The sequence below is a fragment of the Hylaeus anthracinus genome, unplaced genomic scaffold, assembly GCF_026225885.1.
Source record: "Hylaeus anthracinus isolate JK02 unplaced genomic scaffold, UHH_iyHylAnth1.0_haploid 2, whole genome shotgun sequence".
NCBI lineage: Eukaryota > Metazoa > Arthropoda > Insecta > Hymenoptera > Colletidae > Hylaeus > Hylaeus anthracinus.
Genome location: NW_026534838.1, coordinates 3,922,083 through 3,941,628, shown reverse-complemented (window position 1 = coordinate 3,941,628; position 19,546 = coordinate 3,922,083). Strand labels below are relative to the sequence as shown.

The 19,546-nt window shown below is 31.2% G+C and overlaps 5 protein-coding genes across 13 annotated transcripts; 2 read left to right on the top strand and 3 right to left on the bottom strand.

Annotated features, from left to right (window-relative positions):
• Window positions 1-83: 83 nt before the first annotated feature.
• On the bottom strand, window positions 84-4,670 carry LOC128892879 (protein fem-1 homolog B). 4 transcript variants are annotated; one of them, XM_054153502.1, is made up of 12 exons: window positions 4,530-4,670; window positions 3,666-4,393; window positions 3,231-3,577; window positions 2,737-2,897; window positions 2,495-2,655; window positions 2,249-2,389; window positions 1,940-2,157; window positions 1,752-1,868; window positions 1,531-1,637; window positions 1,224-1,425; window positions 931-1,136; window positions 84-778 (listed from the first exon to the last, which is right to left on the bottom strand). In XM_054153502.1, the coding sequence occupies exons 2-10, from the start codon at window positions 4,215-4,217 to the stop codon at window positions 1,274-1,276; spliced, it is 1,956 nt and encodes a 651-aa protein (XP_054009477.1). In that variant the 5' UTR covers window positions 4,218-4,393; window positions 4,530-4,670; the 3' UTR covers window positions 84-778; window positions 931-1,136; window positions 1,224-1,273. The 4 variants fall into 4 exon arrangements, with proteins under 4 accessions (XP_054009477.1, XP_054009479.1, XP_054009478.1 ...); XM_054153504.1 differs by lacking the exon at window positions 4,530-4,670 and having other exon boundaries at window positions 84-522; window positions 640-778; window positions 3,666-4,509; XM_054153503.1 differs by lacking the exon at window positions 4,530-4,670 and having other exon boundaries at window positions 1,216-1,425; window positions 3,666-4,510.
• Window positions 4,671-5,759: 1,089 nt separating this feature from the next.
• Window positions 5,760-8,108, top strand: LOC128892881 (tether containing UBX domain for GLUT4). 4 transcript variants are annotated; one of them, XM_054153508.1, is made up of 8 exons: window positions 5,760-5,918; window positions 6,090-6,217; window positions 6,307-6,362; window positions 6,444-6,693; window positions 6,767-7,147; window positions 7,219-7,576; window positions 7,661-7,826; window positions 7,898-8,108. In XM_054153508.1, the coding sequence occupies exons 2-8, from the start codon at window positions 6,137-6,139 to the stop codon at window positions 8,061-8,063; spliced, it is 1,458 nt and encodes a 485-aa protein (XP_054009483.1). In that variant the 5' UTR covers window positions 5,760-5,918; window positions 6,090-6,136; the 3' UTR covers window positions 8,064-8,108. The 4 variants fall into 4 exon arrangements, with proteins under 4 accessions (XP_054009483.1, XP_054009482.1, XP_054009485.1 ...); XM_054153507.1 differs by having other exon boundaries at window positions 5,774-6,015; XM_054153510.1 differs by having other exon boundaries at window positions 5,775-5,989.
• On the bottom strand, window positions 8,109-10,871 carry LOC128892880 (protein ecdysoneless). Its single transcript, XM_054153506.1, has 5 exons — window positions 10,446-10,871; window positions 9,860-10,353; window positions 9,274-9,778; window positions 8,999-9,197; window positions 8,109-8,924 (listed from the first exon to the last, which is right to left on the bottom strand). The coding sequence occupies exons 1-5, from the start codon at window positions 10,699-10,701 to the stop codon at window positions 8,504-8,506; spliced, it is 1,875 nt and encodes a 624-aa protein (XP_054009481.1). The 5' UTR covers window positions 10,702-10,871; the 3' UTR covers window positions 8,109-8,503.
• An 85-nt stretch (window positions 10,872-10,956) lies between these two features.
• LOC128892896 (AP-2 complex subunit sigma) lies at window positions 10,957-19,501 on the top strand. 3 transcript variants are annotated; one of them, XM_054153534.1, is made up of 6 exons: window positions 10,958-11,095; window positions 17,985-18,246; window positions 18,669-18,726; window positions 18,881-19,030; window positions 19,090-19,263; window positions 19,330-19,501. In XM_054153534.1, the coding sequence occupies exons 3-6, from the start codon at window positions 18,724-18,726 to the stop codon at window positions 19,429-19,431; spliced, it is 429 nt and encodes a 142-aa protein (XP_054009509.1). In that variant the 5' UTR covers window positions 10,958-11,095; window positions 17,985-18,246; window positions 18,669-18,723; the 3' UTR covers window positions 19,432-19,501. The 3 variants fall into 3 exon arrangements, with proteins under 3 accessions (XP_054009511.1, XP_054009509.1, XP_054009508.1); XM_054153533.1 differs by lacking the exon at window positions 17,985-18,246; XM_054153536.1 differs by lacking the exons at window positions 17,985-18,246; window positions 18,669-18,726 and having other exon boundaries at window positions 10,957-11,095.
• Window positions 11,193-18,725, bottom strand: LOC128892869 (cilia- and flagella-associated protein 44). Its single transcript, XM_054153480.1, has 24 exons — window positions 18,225-18,725; window positions 17,983-18,145; window positions 17,761-17,900; window positions 17,377-17,671; window positions 17,163-17,307; window positions 16,889-17,091; window positions 16,589-16,831; window positions 16,345-16,526; window positions 16,144-16,282; window positions 15,800-16,073; window positions 15,475-15,712; window positions 14,970-15,404; window positions 14,682-14,894; window positions 14,506-14,613; window positions 14,142-14,322; window positions 13,891-14,076; window positions 13,631-13,828; window positions 13,030-13,560; window positions 12,785-12,956; window positions 12,415-12,713; window positions 12,085-12,281; window positions 11,811-12,028; window positions 11,589-11,731; window positions 11,193-11,510 (listed from the first exon to the last, which is right to left on the bottom strand). Exons 1-24 carry the CDS (start codon window positions 18,416-18,418, stop codon window positions 11,343-11,345), a joined length of 5,265 nt encoding a protein of 1,754 aa, XP_054009455.1. The 5' UTR covers window positions 18,419-18,725; the 3' UTR covers window positions 11,193-11,342.
• Window positions 19,502-19,546: the final 45 nt, after the last annotated feature.

Sequence of the window (19,546 nt, the reverse complement as noted above, 5' to 3'; positions counted from 1 at the left end):
AATGCTTTGATTATAGTGAAGTTAGTTAGAGAAATGATGTATGTAATAAAATCTAAGATAATTTAATTAAATAAAAATGCCAGTTATCGAAAAAATCAATCGTTTACTATAGTTGATATCTTCATAGCTATTTAATATAGCCTTTACATAATTAAGTTAACAAATTAACAGACACAGGTAATTACAATTTGTTTCAGTCATTGAATTCATACATTAATATATAAAATAATCAAATAAATTCAATTTTAAAATTATAACAACAAAGTATTAGTTAATCGCTTAGTTAAACACTGACTTCAATTGTTAACATTTGTTTCGAACAAAGTAAGTTTTACGTTTCAAAATAATTATCACACAATTAATTATGTTTTTAATAACTTATTTGTTCTTGACCCGTAAATGGCGTTGTAGGGTGTTTTCTACTAATGTTTTCTACTAATACGGTAATCCGTTTTACAACGAAAAACTTGGATCTGCCAGGCGTCAACTGAAGAAGAAACTCCAGAAGTTGAGGAACTCGCCCTAAAACAAGATCTCGTTCCAACTATTTCTGGTCATAGTTTATTCGAATCGTTTCCGAAAAATCAATCAGAATAAGATCGTATATGGATTTACTTTTCTCACGAAAGTTTCACCAACCTATTGATAATACTGTCATGAAGGAACAATGAAAAATATACAAGTTTTTAGTTTAGATCGGTAGCTGTAACACAAACGAGTGCGCAGCACCAGCTTCCAGGTTCAATTAGCCAGTTTTCAAGTCGTCGGGTTTCTTGCGCTGAAGAAAAAAAACGTAGGGTGGAGTTCCTTTCGGCTTTGCAATGGAAAAAAAGCTTTAATTGGCAAGCGAAAGATGACTGTACTTAGAGAATTTTAAATATTAGTCATTCTTTATCGTTCCAAATTAAAATAGATTAAATTTTCAAGTACCTTTTATATTGGCGTTACTTTTAACCCCAAAACACCATTTATGTATACATTTATATATAAAGTCGCAACATCATTTGAGGGTTAAAATACTATAACGCAATTTTTTGTGCTTTTAGTAAAAAATTCCACCCTTAATAAATAAACAAAACTATTATTATGCAGCTTCATCCGAATAATTATATCACGATTTTGGCAAATCAAGTTTCCTACAAAATATCACATAAAAAATAAATAACTCCAATTATTTATTATTTGAAACCTATTAGTTAACCTTATAATTTTTACTTAATTACGTGTGCAATTCATTTATCAAAAATGATATTCTTCTGTAGTAATTTTAACCCTAATTAAGTCCAGGTCCATGCAGTTCAATAAAGCTCTCCAAAGAACGTGGTACTCGTTCGCAATAAGACAAATTGTAAGTTTTTACAGCTCTTGCAGCTATACATTTCAATGACAATTTTGTTTGAGTCCGTAGTATTGATTCTACCTCACCTACATATACAAAAAACAACACAGATTAATAATGTTTGCTTTAATTAATAATATAAAACGTTCAACAGCTAAAGTAGTTTTAGAACTTGAATATAAATATTGTACCTGTTATGGCAGCATAGTACGGAGTCTGACCTCTACTATTTATAGTGTCCATATGTGCTCCAGCTTCTATAAGTTCCATGATAATTGTATACAGAGTTTCGAAATCACTGTAAATATTTGAATGTATAATTGTATAACTTATTAAACAGTGTCGTTGTAGTTTTTCTTAAAAATACAAAAATGTAACTAATACGAGCAAACAGATTATTATCAAATTGTACCTAATTGTTTTTATACAACCAACAATTACATGTAATGGTGTATTTCTTTCATTATCCATGGCATTTACATCAGCTCCACACCGCACAAGTAGTTTTGCTGTTGCGGCACAAGGAAATCTGTAAAAGAATTATTTAAAAAATTATATTGTTAAAAAGTATGAAAGTAAAAATTTGATATACAAACTGACTTGCAGACAACCGAATCCTTGACAGGAGTCTCATTTACAGCAAGATGTAGTAATGTTTGTCCGTCTTCCAAATTTAATTGTAAGACACAGAGTTTATGAACTAGACAATGTGCTTTATCTTTATCCCGTTCTGCGTATCTACTTCCATCCATCGTTAAAAGTTTTGTTAATATTTGTAATATATACAGTGTACTTTTAATGTTTGATTCCATTTCTCTCTGTATTTTACAATGTAAAAATAAATCATTAAATAATTATGAATTTGATCGATTATTTAATAACAAAAATAAAATTTCTATTAAAACTCACAATATATTCTACATCTTCTTCAGAAACAGGATAATTAATTTTAGATTTATTACGACTAAGTTCGGTTACAAAAGCCTCTAAAACACTTAAAACCTGAGAAAAATCGATATCCACTCCAGCATGTATCATTTGTGAAAATACCTATGAACGACATTTAAATAAAAAATAAGTAACAATGAAAAACAAATAATAAGTTAAAGATTCTTTAAAAATATTGTTTAATTTGTAAGTATTAGAAAACGATACCCTTGCAAACCTAAGGAGATCTTTAACAACTGTTACATTATTTAATTGTTTTAAATACAGAGCATGAAGCCACAAATCTATACATCTGTCGTGCTTTCCTTGGTCTCCGAATACTGCTCCTCTGAATATTATTTGATTTGGTACTCTTGGATTATGCGGCCCTAAAGTCAAACATTGTAAAATCAAAAACTATACTATTTTCTGTACTTTCTCGCTACCACTTATAAAAATAGGCTACAAACCTAGGATTCTCTCCCTAATAGCCAATGATTCCATATGAAAAGCATTTTGATTATTCATAACACTTTTCAGATTTTCTAATGTTTCGCATTCTCTCCAGTTATCGTATGCCTTCACTGGTTCACCTAATTTTTTATAGATAATGTTTTTAGGATCACTAAACCTGTAGCATCCAGAAAATTATTCAGTTGACTCTCCAAACGAAAAATTAGTTTTTATTTTATGATGCAATATTCAAGGTGGATCATATAAATGGTAGTACCTGAACATTTGTTAGTAATAGGTATATGAAAATCTATTTAAGATTAAATAAAATCATCTAGGGTAAATATTGTAACAAGACCAAATTTTCATTGCAATCTATTCTTTTAAAATTTCAAGATGATCAATATTTTATTTAACAGAATAGTATTTTCGGTATTAGTCTCATTGCTATTTATAAATATCAAGAATATATAGATATTCTCATTTAAAAAGATTAATTCTGTATACACACCTAAGTTCCATTGCTTTCCAGAAATATTTATATGCTTCTACTAAAGAATCATTGCTTACATAGACACTACTACCATAAGAAGCGCCAAGAAGTTCGTATGCCTCAATTGTTTCTTCTTTAGATACTTCTGCTTTTCGTATAAACCATTCAACAACGTCGGCTCTCATACGTTCTGCTGCTACTATTAGTGGTGTCATTCCTCTAGCATCTACTGACATTCTTGCCCCGTATACCAATAATTGAGCTACTATAATAGTATGTCCAGATTCAGCAGCTAAGTGTAATGCTGTAGCACCGCAATCTGCCTTCTCATTTGGATCTGCACCTTTTTTTAACAGATATCTCACCTGTTATGATATAAAATAAAATTAAATGTGCTTAGATTAATTACATCATTTTAACAATTCAGATTATTAAAATCATAACGATACTTACTACTTCTGCATGACCTTTAAGTGCAGCAATCATTAGACACGTATTATCCACATGATTCGAAATATTTATATTTGCATTATGTTCTGCTAAATATTTAACTATATCTAACCGTCCATCTGAACAAGCTGTTGTCAATGGCGTAGACTGACTTCCAGTCGGATGGTTGACATCTGCACCCGCTTTTACTAAACTTTTAACAACTGGTAAGTGTCCTGCGGCAGCAGCACACCAAAGAGCACTTGCCTTTTCAACAACACATCCGTCAAATTTAACTGTTCCCTCTTGTTCTAAGTCGGGCTTGAACTTATCAAGCAATATTTTAACTACTTTGTCATGGCCATTTCGTGCAGCTGTTATTAAAAGTGTACATTGTTGCCCATCTTCCTCGTATACTCTTTGATTAATCAGCTCATTAACTTGTTCGATGGGTTTATTACTGAGAAGATCATAAAGTGCGATAGCCATACCATCTTTGGCAGCATAATAAACTCGTGTTATTAGTGACTCTGACAATTCTACTACATCGTCCTCGTTCGAACTGACAGTTTCCATTTCGTTAAATGTTCTTCGAGTACAACAAACGTCGTATAAAAACACTTTTACCGTCAGCTTTCTTCCTCGATGAAATTTCACAATGTTACTCTAACCAAAAATTCTCCATCCTACACTTCGTATTTCGGACAAAGTTCTAAAACTTATTTTGAGACCGTACAAAAACATTGATATTCCTGCATAAAAATAACATTTAACCTCATTTACTCTTGTTTTGCGAGTGTTGTTACAATCCAAATCGATCGAGCTATTTAAAGTTATTTTTGTAGATGATCGGTATAGTTATTTTCTGTTGCGCTGTCGCAAACGTACCTTAAAGAACACGTGATAACAACATTTATATAAGAGCGAAATTCAAAAAGCAGAAAATATTCGAATATTTCAATTTTCAGTGAGAAATAGGAGATCTAAGTCAAATGAATTTTTGCTGTTTAGACTATTGGTACATTAACCACAAAAATGACGCAATATAGCAGAGCTCTGTACACTTTTTCTCTACACTTTAGTATAAACAATATAAAATTACAACGCACATGTGACGTAGTAACTGTTTTGCATTGTTTACACACAATGCTCAACTATGCTGTGTCATTCTGCGTTTTATTTAGGCTTAGCATTAAAGGAGAAGTTGCCAATTCTGGGTGCTTCTTTTCTCTTTTAGCTTAGTGTTAGAGGAACGTGAAAAATCATTGTCATGTTCAAAATGTATAATTATAACATGATACGCATAAGTTAGGTATTTAAAAAGGTTAACAGCGCGCTGTCATGCGAATAGCGGTATTCTGCGCATTTATCTGTATCTAGTTAACTTCCCCGTAAACGGCAAGAATCTTTGTAACCAGTGATGGACATTCAGAGATTTTTCCTGATCATGCGCATTGGACCGAGCGTTGCACTGCTTCCTCACTGCTGTATACACTTACTTAGAATTTAGGGTACCATTAGATCCCAGTAAGGAACAAAATACAGGGTGTCCCAAAAATGTTGTAACACCTTGAAAGAGGTTGTTCGGAAGGTGATTTAAAACAACTTTTTCCTTAGCAAAAATGTTGTCCGAGGCTTCGATGAGGAGATATTAACGGAAAGCACTGACCAATCAGCGGGCGCTCCATTGGCATACTCGCACTCTGATTGGTCAGTGTTTTCCGTTAATATCTCTTCAACGAAGTGTCGGACAACATTTTTGCTAAGGAAAAAGTTGTTTCAAATCACCTCCCGAACCATCTCTTTTAAGGTGTTACAACATTTTTGGGACATCCTGTATAATCTCCTCTTCTTTTCCTTTATGATTCCTGACGTGTACGGCTGTGGTTCATTATCCATTTTCTTTTTAATTTTCCCTAATATTACACTCACGAACACTAACACTCTTGTACTTAATTTGTCCGTTAAAAACGCGGGGAAAATTGCACAGGCCCCTTAAATGCACCTCCTTTGGCGGTTCGGATACATGTATGGTGACAGACGACATGTAGCTGTGACGTTAGCTTACGCATGCGCAGAAAGGAATATCTCGAATGAAAAATCCCACGAATGTCCATCACTGATGCAGATCATTGTTCATTGATGATCATTCATTTTTGCCATTCAGTACTTTAGTACTTAGCATAGGAGCATGTAGGAGAAAGTCATCAGCTCTGATCAGCTCCAGCATCAACCAAAACTGACCAAAAGGCTGACTTGAAAAAGACGAGGTCATTGGTTGGTATCAAAGTTGATGACTTTCTCCTAAAGGACAAGAATTAATCCATAACCTCAATATACCTCGGCATGTTTGTAACTCAACCGTTACTTGCATGTAAACATACTCTGTGATTTCCCTATTCTTTAAAAACACAAATCCACATAACATTAATTTTCTTATTAAATTAGTTTCCATAAACAAGTGGAATTTCAACATATTACAACCAATTACAACTATGATTGGAAGTGTCATCGTCCTCACGCCGAACGGTCGACGACAAAACGTCAAAGTTACACCAAACACTACGATATTACAAGTAAGATTTTGCGTGCATGCTAACGATTATACGAACGTAGTTATAATTATTACAATTTTCTTACGTCAAGTCCAAAATGTTACACGTAGGTTCTAGAAGATGTCTGCAAAAAACATGATTTCAATGCAGATGATTATGATGTCAAGTATGTATATTCTAAAAAATAAATAAATGTAAGATACAAAACTACATACAACAAATTTTTAATATTTCATCTGTCTTCTAGACACTTCAACCGTGTGTTGGATCCTAATACGATATTACGGTTTACTGGACTACCGAACAATGCACAATTAGAAATGATACCTTGTACAAAAACACGTTCCATATCGACTGTTACAATAGGTGTGCAATTAGAAAATGGAGAACGATTAATGGGTGATTTTGAACCTAATACAACATTAATCAAAATTTTACAACATATGTCCCTTGATCAGGATCTTGAAAGAACTGTTTTAACATATATGCATCGTGAGGTATAAAAATATGAATCCTTTGCATTAAATAAGACTCAATGCTTATTGATTACATTGCATAATTGTTTTATAGGTTTATGGAATAGAAACTCTGAAGACTACAACATTAAAATCATTAGGACTAACTAGTGGTAAAGCTGTATTACGCTTAATATATCGAGATCCTCAAAAAGTAAACTGCCAAACTTCTCTAGCAACACAGTCTAATAAAGTATCATCGAATTCTGCAATTCTCTCGAAAATGGAAATACATAGACCAAAAGAAGATTGTTCTAAGAGTGTAGAAGTTAAAACAAAAGAATTAATAACATTAGATAAAGAAAATAGAATTCTTGCAACAGAAGAAAATCAGCCAATGCCATCAACTAGTAAAGGCTACACTATGACTAAAGGTCAAATTTTATCCAAACCACCAACCAAGAATGAAGTAACAGATATAAATGAAATAGAGTTTGTAAGATTTACTTATATAAAACACATAAATTTTAAACATATATGTATGTTATTTATAGCTCTTTATTATAGTTAGGCGAGAGAAATGCTTTGGTATTCAATCATGCTATAATTCAATCGATACCTAAAGATGAATTACCAGACGATTTTTACGATTTAACAGTTGATGATGCAAAAGTACTATTAAGAGATGCTAAACGTCGTAGAGAACAACTAGAGGAAGCACCTCTGATAACAAATACTCAACGACAATTAGATCAAGACAAAAGAATCTTAAGTCAATTAAACAAGTATCGTTATACGATAATTCGCATACAATTTCCAGATCAGTTTATCCTTCAAGGCTTATTCCGGCCAGTGGAAACTGTACAAGCGATAAAAGATTTTGTAAAAAGCTACTTGGCTGATCCAAATGGTGACTTTATAATTTGTAAGTAATAGTAGTAATCAGTATTTGTTATCAAAAATTTAAATATCGTTAAAGTAATTCAATGTATGCTTTACTCCTTCATAGTTACTACTCCGCCAAAGCGTGTTTTAAATAGTAACGCACGTTTAATCAATGAAAACTTGGTACCTTCAGCTATTGTTTATTATTCTGGGCAGTCAACTCTTCGATCTGATATAAAAGAAAAATTGACAGACCCTAAAGAAGTTGAAATACAGGTTGCTAAAGTTAGGCAAGTAGTTAATGATGTTACGCATTTATAATAAAAATGTTATTGTATTTATCATAATTATTTATTTGCAGAATGTCGATGCGAAACGAAGAAAGTCAAGTAATTAACGAAGATGTAGACATTATTGATACTGAAAATCGTAAATCAGTTAAAGCGAGTAATGCGAATACTGGTAGTAAATCATTAAGTGAAAACAAAAACAAAATACCAGCATGGTTAAATTTACCATTCAAATAATGAATTAACTTTGTTATTGCTAATAAATTGAAATAATTACAAATATATCGTGAGATATTTTATTCATTTTTATGTACATACTTAAGTAAGTATATGTACTTATACATTATTGTAATATTCAGAATCCTGATTAAATATACTTATATGAACTAAACGTTAATGTAAAAAAGAATTGTGCGTACCAACAGAATATTAACTTTTTTATCATTGTTATTTCTAAAAGTAATGCAAAGTGGCATATAATAAATCTAATATCGTTTAGTTGCTTATAAAGGAATGTTTAAATTATTAATGTATCGCATATATACATATGTATATTTTTTTCTTTCCCTAAAATACTAAGTACTTGGAGTTTTACATACAATAATTCTTCAAGAGTTCCGGTCTATCGACAGTTGTTAATGCATTTTAATAAAAATTATTCTTTATAATCAATGTTATTAACTTTGTAAATCAGGTGGTACCGTGGTCGGCGATTGTAATTGTAAATGCATAAGCCGTCGAACGGACCCACCTATCATATTTCCAATTGGTCCTGAACCACCTGCTTCTTCTTTGATACTCTTTATTAAATTTTCTTCTATCATGTCAGATCTTTTATGCGTTTCAAAATTTTCATCTTTTACCATTTCAGATTGTAATTCCGAATTCAACAATCGCATATACTTATCCATTTCGCCACCTGTATATTCGTCATCTTCACCCAAGGATCCTTCTGAACTCCCTTCGAATTCTCCTTCGCTTCCTGGAACAGCTAAATCTAATATACCTCGTAATGTGCAATCAAATATATCCGCGTCGAATTCAACTTTTCCATTATCTTCTGGATCATGCATTATGTCAGCTTCCATAGAATGGTCTCTACAAAAGGAACATATAAATCACACTTTGTACAATATTTTAATATTATTAAAATTATAATATAAATAACATACTCTAAAAATTGTACACCATCAATATTGCTAGATTGGTTGAAGAACGATTGTACTTTCTCTTTGAGAGTCAATGGTTCTTGTCCCTGTTTTTTATTTTTAACATTTCCCCACTGTTCGTCTAAATACAATTGTAACTGTACCGGATCCACGTTTAACCAACTATCGCTATCTGCAGGGCTTAATGTACCTTCATCTTGAGCTACATAGAAAATATAATATGAAACAATAATCGAACATAAATTAAATTTTACGAATACTAGTTTTAACGAAATTACCATGCAGTTCAATGTCATTGGATTGTATGCTTTCCCATGCTTCTAAGACTTTCTCAGCATCACTTTTACTTTTAGTAACATTTATTGCGGAATTAAATGAATTTAAATGTTGTAAATAATAGTCTTTTGCTGCGTTTAGAAGTTTTTCATAATCTTGACTGCCTTTCAATAGATTTCTAAAGTAGCCACTAGTTTCTAAACGTGTTAAATACGCATTTAGAGCATATTCATTTGCTTTTAATTTCTCAGAATCATTACTTGTTTCTTTAACTCTTCTTCTACGTTCTTCATGAGCACGAGCAACTAACATTTCTAAACCACATGCTATTTTAACACCAAGCGTATGAGCATTATACTTTGAACAGGTTATCGGCGGTATGTTCCAGCCTGTTCTTGGGTCTCCTGTATATCGACAGTGAATTGCCATTGCATATAAGCATTTAGTCATTTTTAAATTAACCATGATACGCTGTTCAGGGGGAAAATACCTCATTGCACGACAGACCTATGGTACATAAAAAATATACACTATAGAAATAAATTAAATTTTAATTGTATATGGATATAAGTAATAACGAATCTTTACCTTTCTCTCAAGTGGATCCGAATGACAAATAGATCTAATGGCTGGTGCAATTAGTCCTGGTTGTTGATGGAGTATTGAAACTGCTTTCTCTGGTAAAAAGACTCTAGCTTTGTGATGCCTTTTTTTAATCTCATTTGGATAAATACTAATTCGTTTCTTTAAAACATCTTGAACTTTGTCAGATGCTTTGGACAAGTATGGACTTTCCTGTATATTATTTAATACATCGGATAAACTTTTATATTTTTCACGAACAATATGCAATTCTCCATTACGAATAAACGTATGATTTTCACATGTTTCAGGGTTAGCCCATGGAGGCAAAACATTTGCTGCTTCGATTAATAGAAATTCACCATCGGAATCTACTAGTTTTGTGATTAATCCGTCAAAAGTCTGTGTAAGTTTAAATATTAAAAATACTACAAACCATTCGTCACTTATATCTTCGTCAAAGTGCAGAGATACATAAATGTGAGGCAGTATATCAGATTCTATAACAAAGATACAAAAAGTAACATACTAATATAATTACTGTGTTCAAAAGTATTTAAAAAGTATTTAAAAGTAAAATAACATTTGTTACCTTCAATGCTTGTCGAATTCTCAATAAGTTTTTCTAGTATCAATGCTTGTTTTGTTCGAGGATGGAAAATTAAAGTATCGCTATGCCAAATGTAATCTTGAACGTATGGTGCAATTTCATTATTGAATTTTGTAATTTCTTGTAAAAGTATTTCCTCTGTTATCGTTTCTGATGATTTCGTGTAACAAATTTTTGGATAAAGATAACATTCAAGGAGATCATCCTCTTTCACAGTAGATATCTTTGTATTCGCCATTGTTTTACTATTTAACACTTTTAACGATTTAACTATCAAAGTAATTTTTAATGTTCGTCATTTTATCATTCGTTTCGAATTGGTGGATGCCAAACGTGTAGGTAAAACTATCTAACTAACGAAAAATCGAAAACAAATACAGAAACAAATGGACAGAAGCTCCACTGAATCAGTATCGCAACGATTCTTCAGATCCAGCTGACGTTGAAACCAGTGCGCATGCGCGAGTGAGAGCCAAATCTGCTATCACAGATATCAACGGTTTCATAGTGTCAACTTAACCTATATTAGTGACAAATAGTTAAAAACGATTAAAAATATTACGGATTCAGTGTCACCAAGTGTCTAAATTTATGAATAACTTTACTAATAAAATCCTTTTCGTGATTTAAAAGTAAATAGAATTATCATTAGATATACTTGTACACTTCAGCATACTCCACTTTATATGTCACAGAACACTTAACCATTTTACTGACACGTAATTGATACATTAAAAATTTGTTGAGCTAAACATCATAATATTTATTTCATTTTTACAAATAATAAGATAGAAATAACGAAGCACATCTTAAAAGAATAAAATTAGAGATAGATAAAATAATTATTTTATCAATTGTTGAAACTAAAACTAATTGTCTCTATGGCACACTTTCCTTCAAACACATTGAAAGTGATCTTCTTGGTCCAGTTTTAAGGTTTTCTACATCATATTGAAGTAAACGTTTCTGTTGAATTTGACTCTGTAGAATACTTTCAAGCGCTGTTATGTTAGCTTCGTGCTCAAGTTCTATTTGTAACATATTTTCCTATAATTACAAAAGACGTTTTTGAAGGTTAATCGTGTACTCTATTAAACTAAGTGAATGTAATTAAATCATACTTACTTCCGAAGTTGGAATTTGGTTCAAAATTTCTTTAAGCTTAAACTTTTCTTGTTCCAACAATGTCAGCAAATTAACTTTTTCAGTATTATTTCTAATCAAATCTGCTAAAACCCTTAGTTGTTCACTGGAGTCCTGTTTAATATCTATAAAAAATATAACCAAAAATCATGTAGTATTCTTTTATCAAAATAGTTGTGTAAAACTCTACATTTTTTAGTTTACTTTTAACTTCGTCAATAAAGTTTTTCATGATTGTGCGAACACCAGTCTTGGTATCATAAATCAATCTTTGTAAAACAGTTTCAAAAAGGCTGATTAAAGATACTTTTTGTCCAAACTTTTCTATCATTTTCTCCTTAATTTCTGTTTCTAACTTCTTATTTTGTGTTTCCATGTATTTCAAATCCAGTTTTATTCTTTTAAGATGTGCTTCACTTTTTCTGCAACAAATACATAGCTTTTCATTATGAATTACTTCATACTATTTCTAGCTTACTTGCGTTCTTCTTCCAAATTGCAAGTTTCCCTTTGCAATATCCCAACTCTGGCATATAAATTTGATAATTCCTTTTTATTAAAAATGACAGAATCTTCAATTGCTGTAATAGTTCCAGAGTCTGATATGTGTTGCAATTGATGAATCCTCAATACAACTGTCACGTCTATGTTGTTTAATTTTCTCTGATTTTCCAACTATTAAAAACAAGAGAATTAAATAAATTCTGTAACTTGTGCCAGTTACATGGGCATGTAATCTGTACAGATGCACTAGGCACTGTATTCCAAAGAATCTCATGAACAAATTATATAAAATATTGGGAAGTACCATGAAAGCTTCTAGATCTTCTAAATTGCTTTTTAAGTTATTTTCGATAACTCTTAAATTTTTTGAATCAGTGTCCAATTCTTTTTGTAATATTTCTATTTCTCTCTGTTCCTCCTTAATTTGAAGTTCGTACATATATCGTTTTTCTCTCATGGAGAATGCCATATCATACAACTGTTTATCACATCCCGGTGGACATATATTTTCATCGAATGGAATGTGTTTGGTATCAGAATCTACTGAAGTATCCGTATCTTCAGAACTAGTATCTGATGACTGTGTAACTGAATCCAAAGAACCTAAAATAATAATTAAATCAATACCATTTAGTAAAGCAGTTAAGATTAATATTATAAAAGAAATTTAATACCATTTGTTTGTCTTGCAGCTTTGTATTTTGTTTTAAATACTTTTTGAAGAAAATCGTGAAATTTGTTTCCAGTTATAGCTTTCGTAAATTCAGCAATAACATCTTTTATCTTTGTCTGCAATTTCCGAATTTTGTCTTCTCGTGTCGCAATTTTGACATTTGCAGTTTGCATCTGTTAAAATTACATTGCATATTAATTTAGAGTAGTTACTAATTGTTATTTTTATTCTTATAGTGATAATAACTTTTAACATCACTGTGACACGTTTATTTGTCGTTTGATTAACTTCTTCTTCGAGTTTATATTCCATTGATTCACTTTCCTTGAGAACAATAAATTCTTCGTAAAGTGTTAACAAATTTAGATTCATGTAAGTGCTTTGATATATAACATCGAGTCTATATTCTTCTAATTCATCTAATTTGCGCTCTAAATGTTCATAATTATCATTAATATAGCGTAGAATACAATCTTGCTCGTATATTTTACGCCACATTCGAGAGCGTTTCATTTCACGTTCCCATAGAGTTTGAGCAGTGCTTGAATTTCGAGTACGATTTAAAGTGGTTTGAGTAGGTGAATGATCTTTTATTTTCATTGAAGCAGAATGAATAGTAGAAACGCTTTCTATTTCTTCTCCGAGGTCTGTTCTATCATCACAGAATAATACTTCGTATTCTAAATCAAATGGATCTATTTGTTGAACCATGCTTATCGACAGTCTTTGTCGTTTTACATGTTGCACCTTTTCTGACATTGACATATGTCTCTCCAGCTGTAAGAAATAATATTGCCTTAAGGACATCTTTGTATTCTAAACATGAGAAATTACGATCTCAACAAACCTCTAGACTATGCTCAGGAAATTCAGTATCAAAATTAAGCTTTGGTAGCTGTGGTAAGGGTTTTATACTTTTTAATGGAATTTCTGCGTGAATTCTTTTAAGAATTTCCATTAATCTCATCACTTCTTTTTGCAATCTTTGCTTTTCTGATCTAACTGCATTTAATTTCGCATTGAAATCCTCCCGCAAAGAATGGAGCTATACAAAATAATTGTTTTTAAAAGAAACCAATACAATAAGAAATTGTATGTTAGTCGTACCTTGTTCCTACAATATAAAAGTTGTTTGTATTTTGTAGCAGTAGTTTCCTTTTTCATAGTTAAATTAAATCCTGTACTCATCTTCAAATTATATTCGCCGATAGTTCTTTTTGTTTCTTCAAGACAAGATGCATCCTCTATACGACTTTTCGATAAATTTGGTTTTCTATCGTATAGTTTTTGCCACTGAAAGTAATGTATATGATGTACGCTACTTACAGCACGATTCATTTTTATTATAATTTATTTACTTCTTTTTGTCGTTGAATTAATTTCCTTTTCTTTTCTTTGTATTTTAATAACATTTGATTAATTTGCAATCCTAATCCCGTTGTCAAATCACTGTAGTTTTCAGCTAAAAGACCTTCTAAGTATTGTATTTCCTCCTCTTGTGTTTCTCGTGTTTCGTCATCTATTTCTTCCCGTACTATCCTACAGGTGAACGATAATATACACACAAAGAAAGCAAAGAATAATAAAGTAATGTTTCATAATGAAAGTTGATTTAAAATAATACCAAAAACAATATAAAAGACGAACAAAATTTACAGAACTTTTTTTTTATATTACATTATTAAATCTTATTTTAATAGAATTCTACAATCATACAATTACCTGCTTATTCTTTGCTGTTCTTCAACATGTTTCGTCGCTATGTGTTTCGAAATGTTATCAAAATTCAGTTTCAATTCTCTTAAAGAATGCACTGCTCGATCTTCATTTCTATTTAGAAATTTTGCGCTTTAGTAAATATAGCTTACAAATAAAAAATACAAAAAAATAGTGCTTACAATATACTGTAAACCATAAAAGGTAAATGTGTAATAGGTGTAATGAAGTGATTCATAAGCTTCTGTAATTCTAGTTTACTTTTCTGCTCTTGAAATTCTAGTTTCTGCTGTGTTAAAGCTATCTGCCCATTTAAGTATTGCTCCAAGTCTTCTACAATTCTGGGATCCAATACAAATTGGGGTATTTGTTGCGATGGCAGAAGACTTTTATTTCTGATTTGACAAAGAAAAATAAACTGTTAAAACAGTACCTTACCTTTACATTTTTATTAACAATAAATTTCAAACCTAGCAATGATTTTGACGTATTCCTCTGTCAAGCCGCTTATGATTAGTAAAATTTCTTTCTTTTTTTTATTTGCAGCCGCGATCATTTTATTTCGTTCCATTTGAGTAATTACCTCTTCCAAATTAGGATAGTTAGCATCTTCAATGTCTTCGATATTATTAGGCAAAGGTAAAGGATGCTGCACTTTTGGTATTTCTACCCTTTCTTGAGGTAGATCATCGTTAATTGTAAAAGAAAATATATTTCCATCGTGACCACATGTCAGTAACATTTCCTTATTATAACTCAGCAACATTTTAGATATATGTCCATTGTAGTAATCATGTATAGGAAGAATCCAAGAATTTGAGAAATCTAGTGGATCGTCTTCCTTCATTTTACAAACATACAGTTCACCATATTGTGTTCCCAAAAATAAATATTTGTTGTTTTTGCTTGAAAAAATAATGAATATGTTACTTTTATATATTATTCCCTTCTTGAGATAATGTTACATTTGCATACTAAAAAAGACAATTGTGAATCTCTGTATCCTTTGCATGTTCGATTAGTCTACTTCTAACTGGTTTATTGTTTCTCATTTCTTTGGACACTGGACGTAGATATTCGTAAACATATCCCGCGTCAAAACCAGCCATCAATAGCCATATATTCCCACTGGTATTATACTCTGCCACTAAAATTTTGTTTGGAATTTCCGGAATATAAATTTCTGGAAGTATCATATCTTCATCGTCCGACTCTGGTAAAGAAACGTAACACAAAATAGTTCATGTGAAATTCGAATTGGGAATTGCAATCTTTAATTAAATTAAAACAGTATAATTACCAAGAAATGCTTCTTCATCAATTACAGCATGAGGATTTTCTGCCATCAGTTCTTCCATTTTTTTCTTCTTTTCTACAAGCCTTCTGTCTTTTTCTTTTGTATACTCGTTTATCAATATTTCTCTCTCTATCGAAGACTTGATTGATTCAAACTTAAATCCTACAGAATTACATTTGACAAGCTCATAAGAAGCAGTTGTGTATGATTGAGGCGCGATGGGTAATGATATTTCCATGCAATCTCCTTTCGCACATCCAATTAACAAAGTTGCCTCCTATTTAAATTAAATTAAATAGTTGTTGTGCTGTATCCCATTAAAATAAAGTAAGAATAATGGTATTTACTTCTTGTGGATGCCATGTCATACAAGTAACAGATGAAGGAACTTTCACATACCCAATAGGAACAATTTTAGGATAAGTATTGGTAGAATGAATGCTAAACGTAAAAATTGTAGCATCTTTGCTACCTGTTACTAGTAAACTAAAAACAAATTATCTTTGTTAGTGAAAATACAATTATTTGTCAATTTATGTGAAACATACCTACAAGAAACATTGAAAGTCATTACAGAAATTGACATTGAATGTGGTTTTAAAACTTGAATCAGTCTTGTGTAATCTCCTTTTATATTACTTTCCATACTTGCTGTTTTTATTGCTATTGTTATCATTCGAATAACACCACTTTTAAAGGCACACACCAAGGTCAAGCCTGTTTTGTCAATCTGATCATCTCAATGATATAATCTCTTTTTCAGGAATTTACAAATAAAGAAATTATATTCACCTTGCATGGAAGCCAAACTATTTGAGTTCCAATGTCATGAAATGTATGCACAACATTTAATTTCTTTTCAATATAATCGTAAATGTGCAATTGACCAGTCTCATCAAGTGTAGCTACAAAAGGTCCCCACTCTGCTGTATCCATATCCACTATGGGACCAGCATGACACGTAAAAATTTTTTTCTGCTCCTGATGTCTCGTACTGGTGGAAAGATCAAGTAACCATAATCCTCCATGTCCGTCCTACCAAATATTTCATTAAAAAATAATGTTATGCATACATTTTTATAATATATTTACCTGGGCATACCAAATCGTTTTTTCTGGATCATCTGGCTCTTGTTTCTGAATGCTCATGAGCATTGCACTTTTTTTAGGAGACTCCTGTCCCTCTGCAATATGAAACTCATAAATTGGTTGTATTTCAAGTAACTGTTCATCGCTAGGAAGGTCAGCATCTTCAATAGTTTCATAAAACCAAAATCGTATCCACCCATCTGATCCTATTATAGTAAACATTATCATTTATTCTGAATCCTTTTTTTAGTATTAACCACGTGGATTATATCATTACCAACTGATATGAGTTCTCCATTGATGAATTCAAATTGAGTTATCTGAGCAGCATGCGCCGGTTGTTTATTTTTTCTAGATGCTTCAAGTTTAATTATACTCTCATCCCATAGAAGTATGTTACCCCATTCACATCCTGAGACTACCTGAAGTATAAACGCATATGAAATTCAAACAAATTTTAACTTTCAACAAAATTACTCTTATTTCCTTACTGTTTCATTTGGCATTGGATGAATCGCTATAATATCAGAAATTTCTGTATTCCCGAATTTACCAATTACACCTTTGAGCTTTAACCCAGTGAAAGTTTTTGATACTTTCCAAAATTTAATATGTCCTGTTCCACAGGATGTTAATTGGCCAGGAATATATTTAGAGAAAGTTACATTATGTATATCTTGAACATGGGATTTACATTGCAAAATAATTTGCGATTTTCTCCAATTCCAAAGAGAAATATAGTAATCGGGTTCTCCACCTTGCGAAGTTAATAATAAACCATCGGGACTACAAATAAAAAAATTTAATTTTGTTTCATTAAACAGAATTTAGTATACAATATTTTAAACCATTTGTTGTATTATAAATCTATCTACCTATAGGTCAAATGGAAGTAACGTTTAGTTGTACCTCCCTTTAAAGTGGTTACAATTTTCATTGAAGGCCAATTATAAATGGTTATTAAAGGATTTGTTCCATTCTCTCCTACAGCAATGTGTGCGGCAGTAGGATTTTTCTGTAGAGAAATCATTAAGTTATTAAAGTGTTAGAAAAAACTTGTCAATAGCATAAATATATTAATTTATAAAAATATTCACAGATATGTGACCAATGCCACCACCCATAGAGCCTCTTCTGAACCAAACTTTATTTTCTGCTGCATTGAAAAAGTGAATTAAATTGCCAGAAGCAAAGATAATAGTATTTGTATCAGCTACGCAAAGATTGAAATACTTTCGACAATTATATGCATACGAATGACTGTTAAATATTAAGAATTTATATGACATAAGAAAATAAGGAAGTGGAAAGGGATTTATTTAATTCTTATAAAGGATACAAAAATTCTAAAATATTTTGAGGTACAGTTCCATTTTCTGGTTTTCTGGCTATGTATGAATATTCTTCTATGTATCCTACATTCAGTTCATGGTCATCGTTTATTTCAAAATTTTCATTTTCATTTTCATTTTCATTTATGCTGCCTTCCGTATCATCATTTTTTAATTCAACTTTACCACCATCCTCCGCCATTTTATTTTCGTGGATCAATTCACAAGTGTCAAATATCAACGCAACTATGAAATTATATAAAAACTAGAGTGTAAATGTGCTTATAGAAAAGTTTCAATTAATCTAGATGACTTTTTGAAAGTAGTCAGTGAAATACACTGATTTTTTTCACCAAGTTTCTAGATTTTCGAGTGAATTTATTTGTGCATTTTACTAACCCAGGAACGGTAATAAATGTCAATCCATTTCATGTTTTGTTCTTGTTGATCAGCGGCTGTCAAGTGGACTAATACTAATATCGGGTGTCAGTATAACTCAGTTTAATCATGGCAAGTAATCAATGAAATATTATTAAATACCTATAAATATATATTGTTCATTTTTTCATTGTCACAATAGTGAAGTACACAACTTCTGTATTTTTTAATTCATAAAGATAAATTTTCATAAAATTTCTAAAATGATGTTTGGTTTAATATACAGATTCGCTTCATTCTTATTCAAAACAGAGCTGGAAAAACTAGATTAGCAAAATGGTATATGAATTTTGATGATGACGAAAAGCAAAAGTTGATAGAAGAGGTCCATGCAGTGGTAACTGTGCGAGATGCTAAGCATACTAACTTTGTTGAGGTAAGTCTCAAATATAGTTCCGATAATAATATCAGAACATAATCTTTTATATTTTTTAGTTTCGCAACTTCAAAATTGTATATAGAAGATATGCTGGTTTATATTTTTGTATTTGCGTTGATGTCAATGACAATAACTTGTGTTACTTAGAAGCAATACATAATTTTGTTGAAGTATTAAACGAGTACTTCCATAATGTGTGCGAGTTGGACTTGGTGTTCAATTTTTACAAGGTGATTTATTTATAAATATCTATCAAAACAAACAAAGTTCATTTTTATAATATAGATCTTTTACAGGTGTATACAGTTGTAGATGAAATGTTTTTGGCAGGTGAAATAAGAGAGACGAGTCAGACAAAAGTACTGAAACAACTTCTAATGTTAAATTCATTAGAATAAAATTATTCAATGTTATCTTATTGTATTAATCAAATCATGAATACATAAAAATAAATTTCATTATGAACAAGGTTTGTTCCCTGATTGTATAACCATTATTTCATTTCTATCTTAG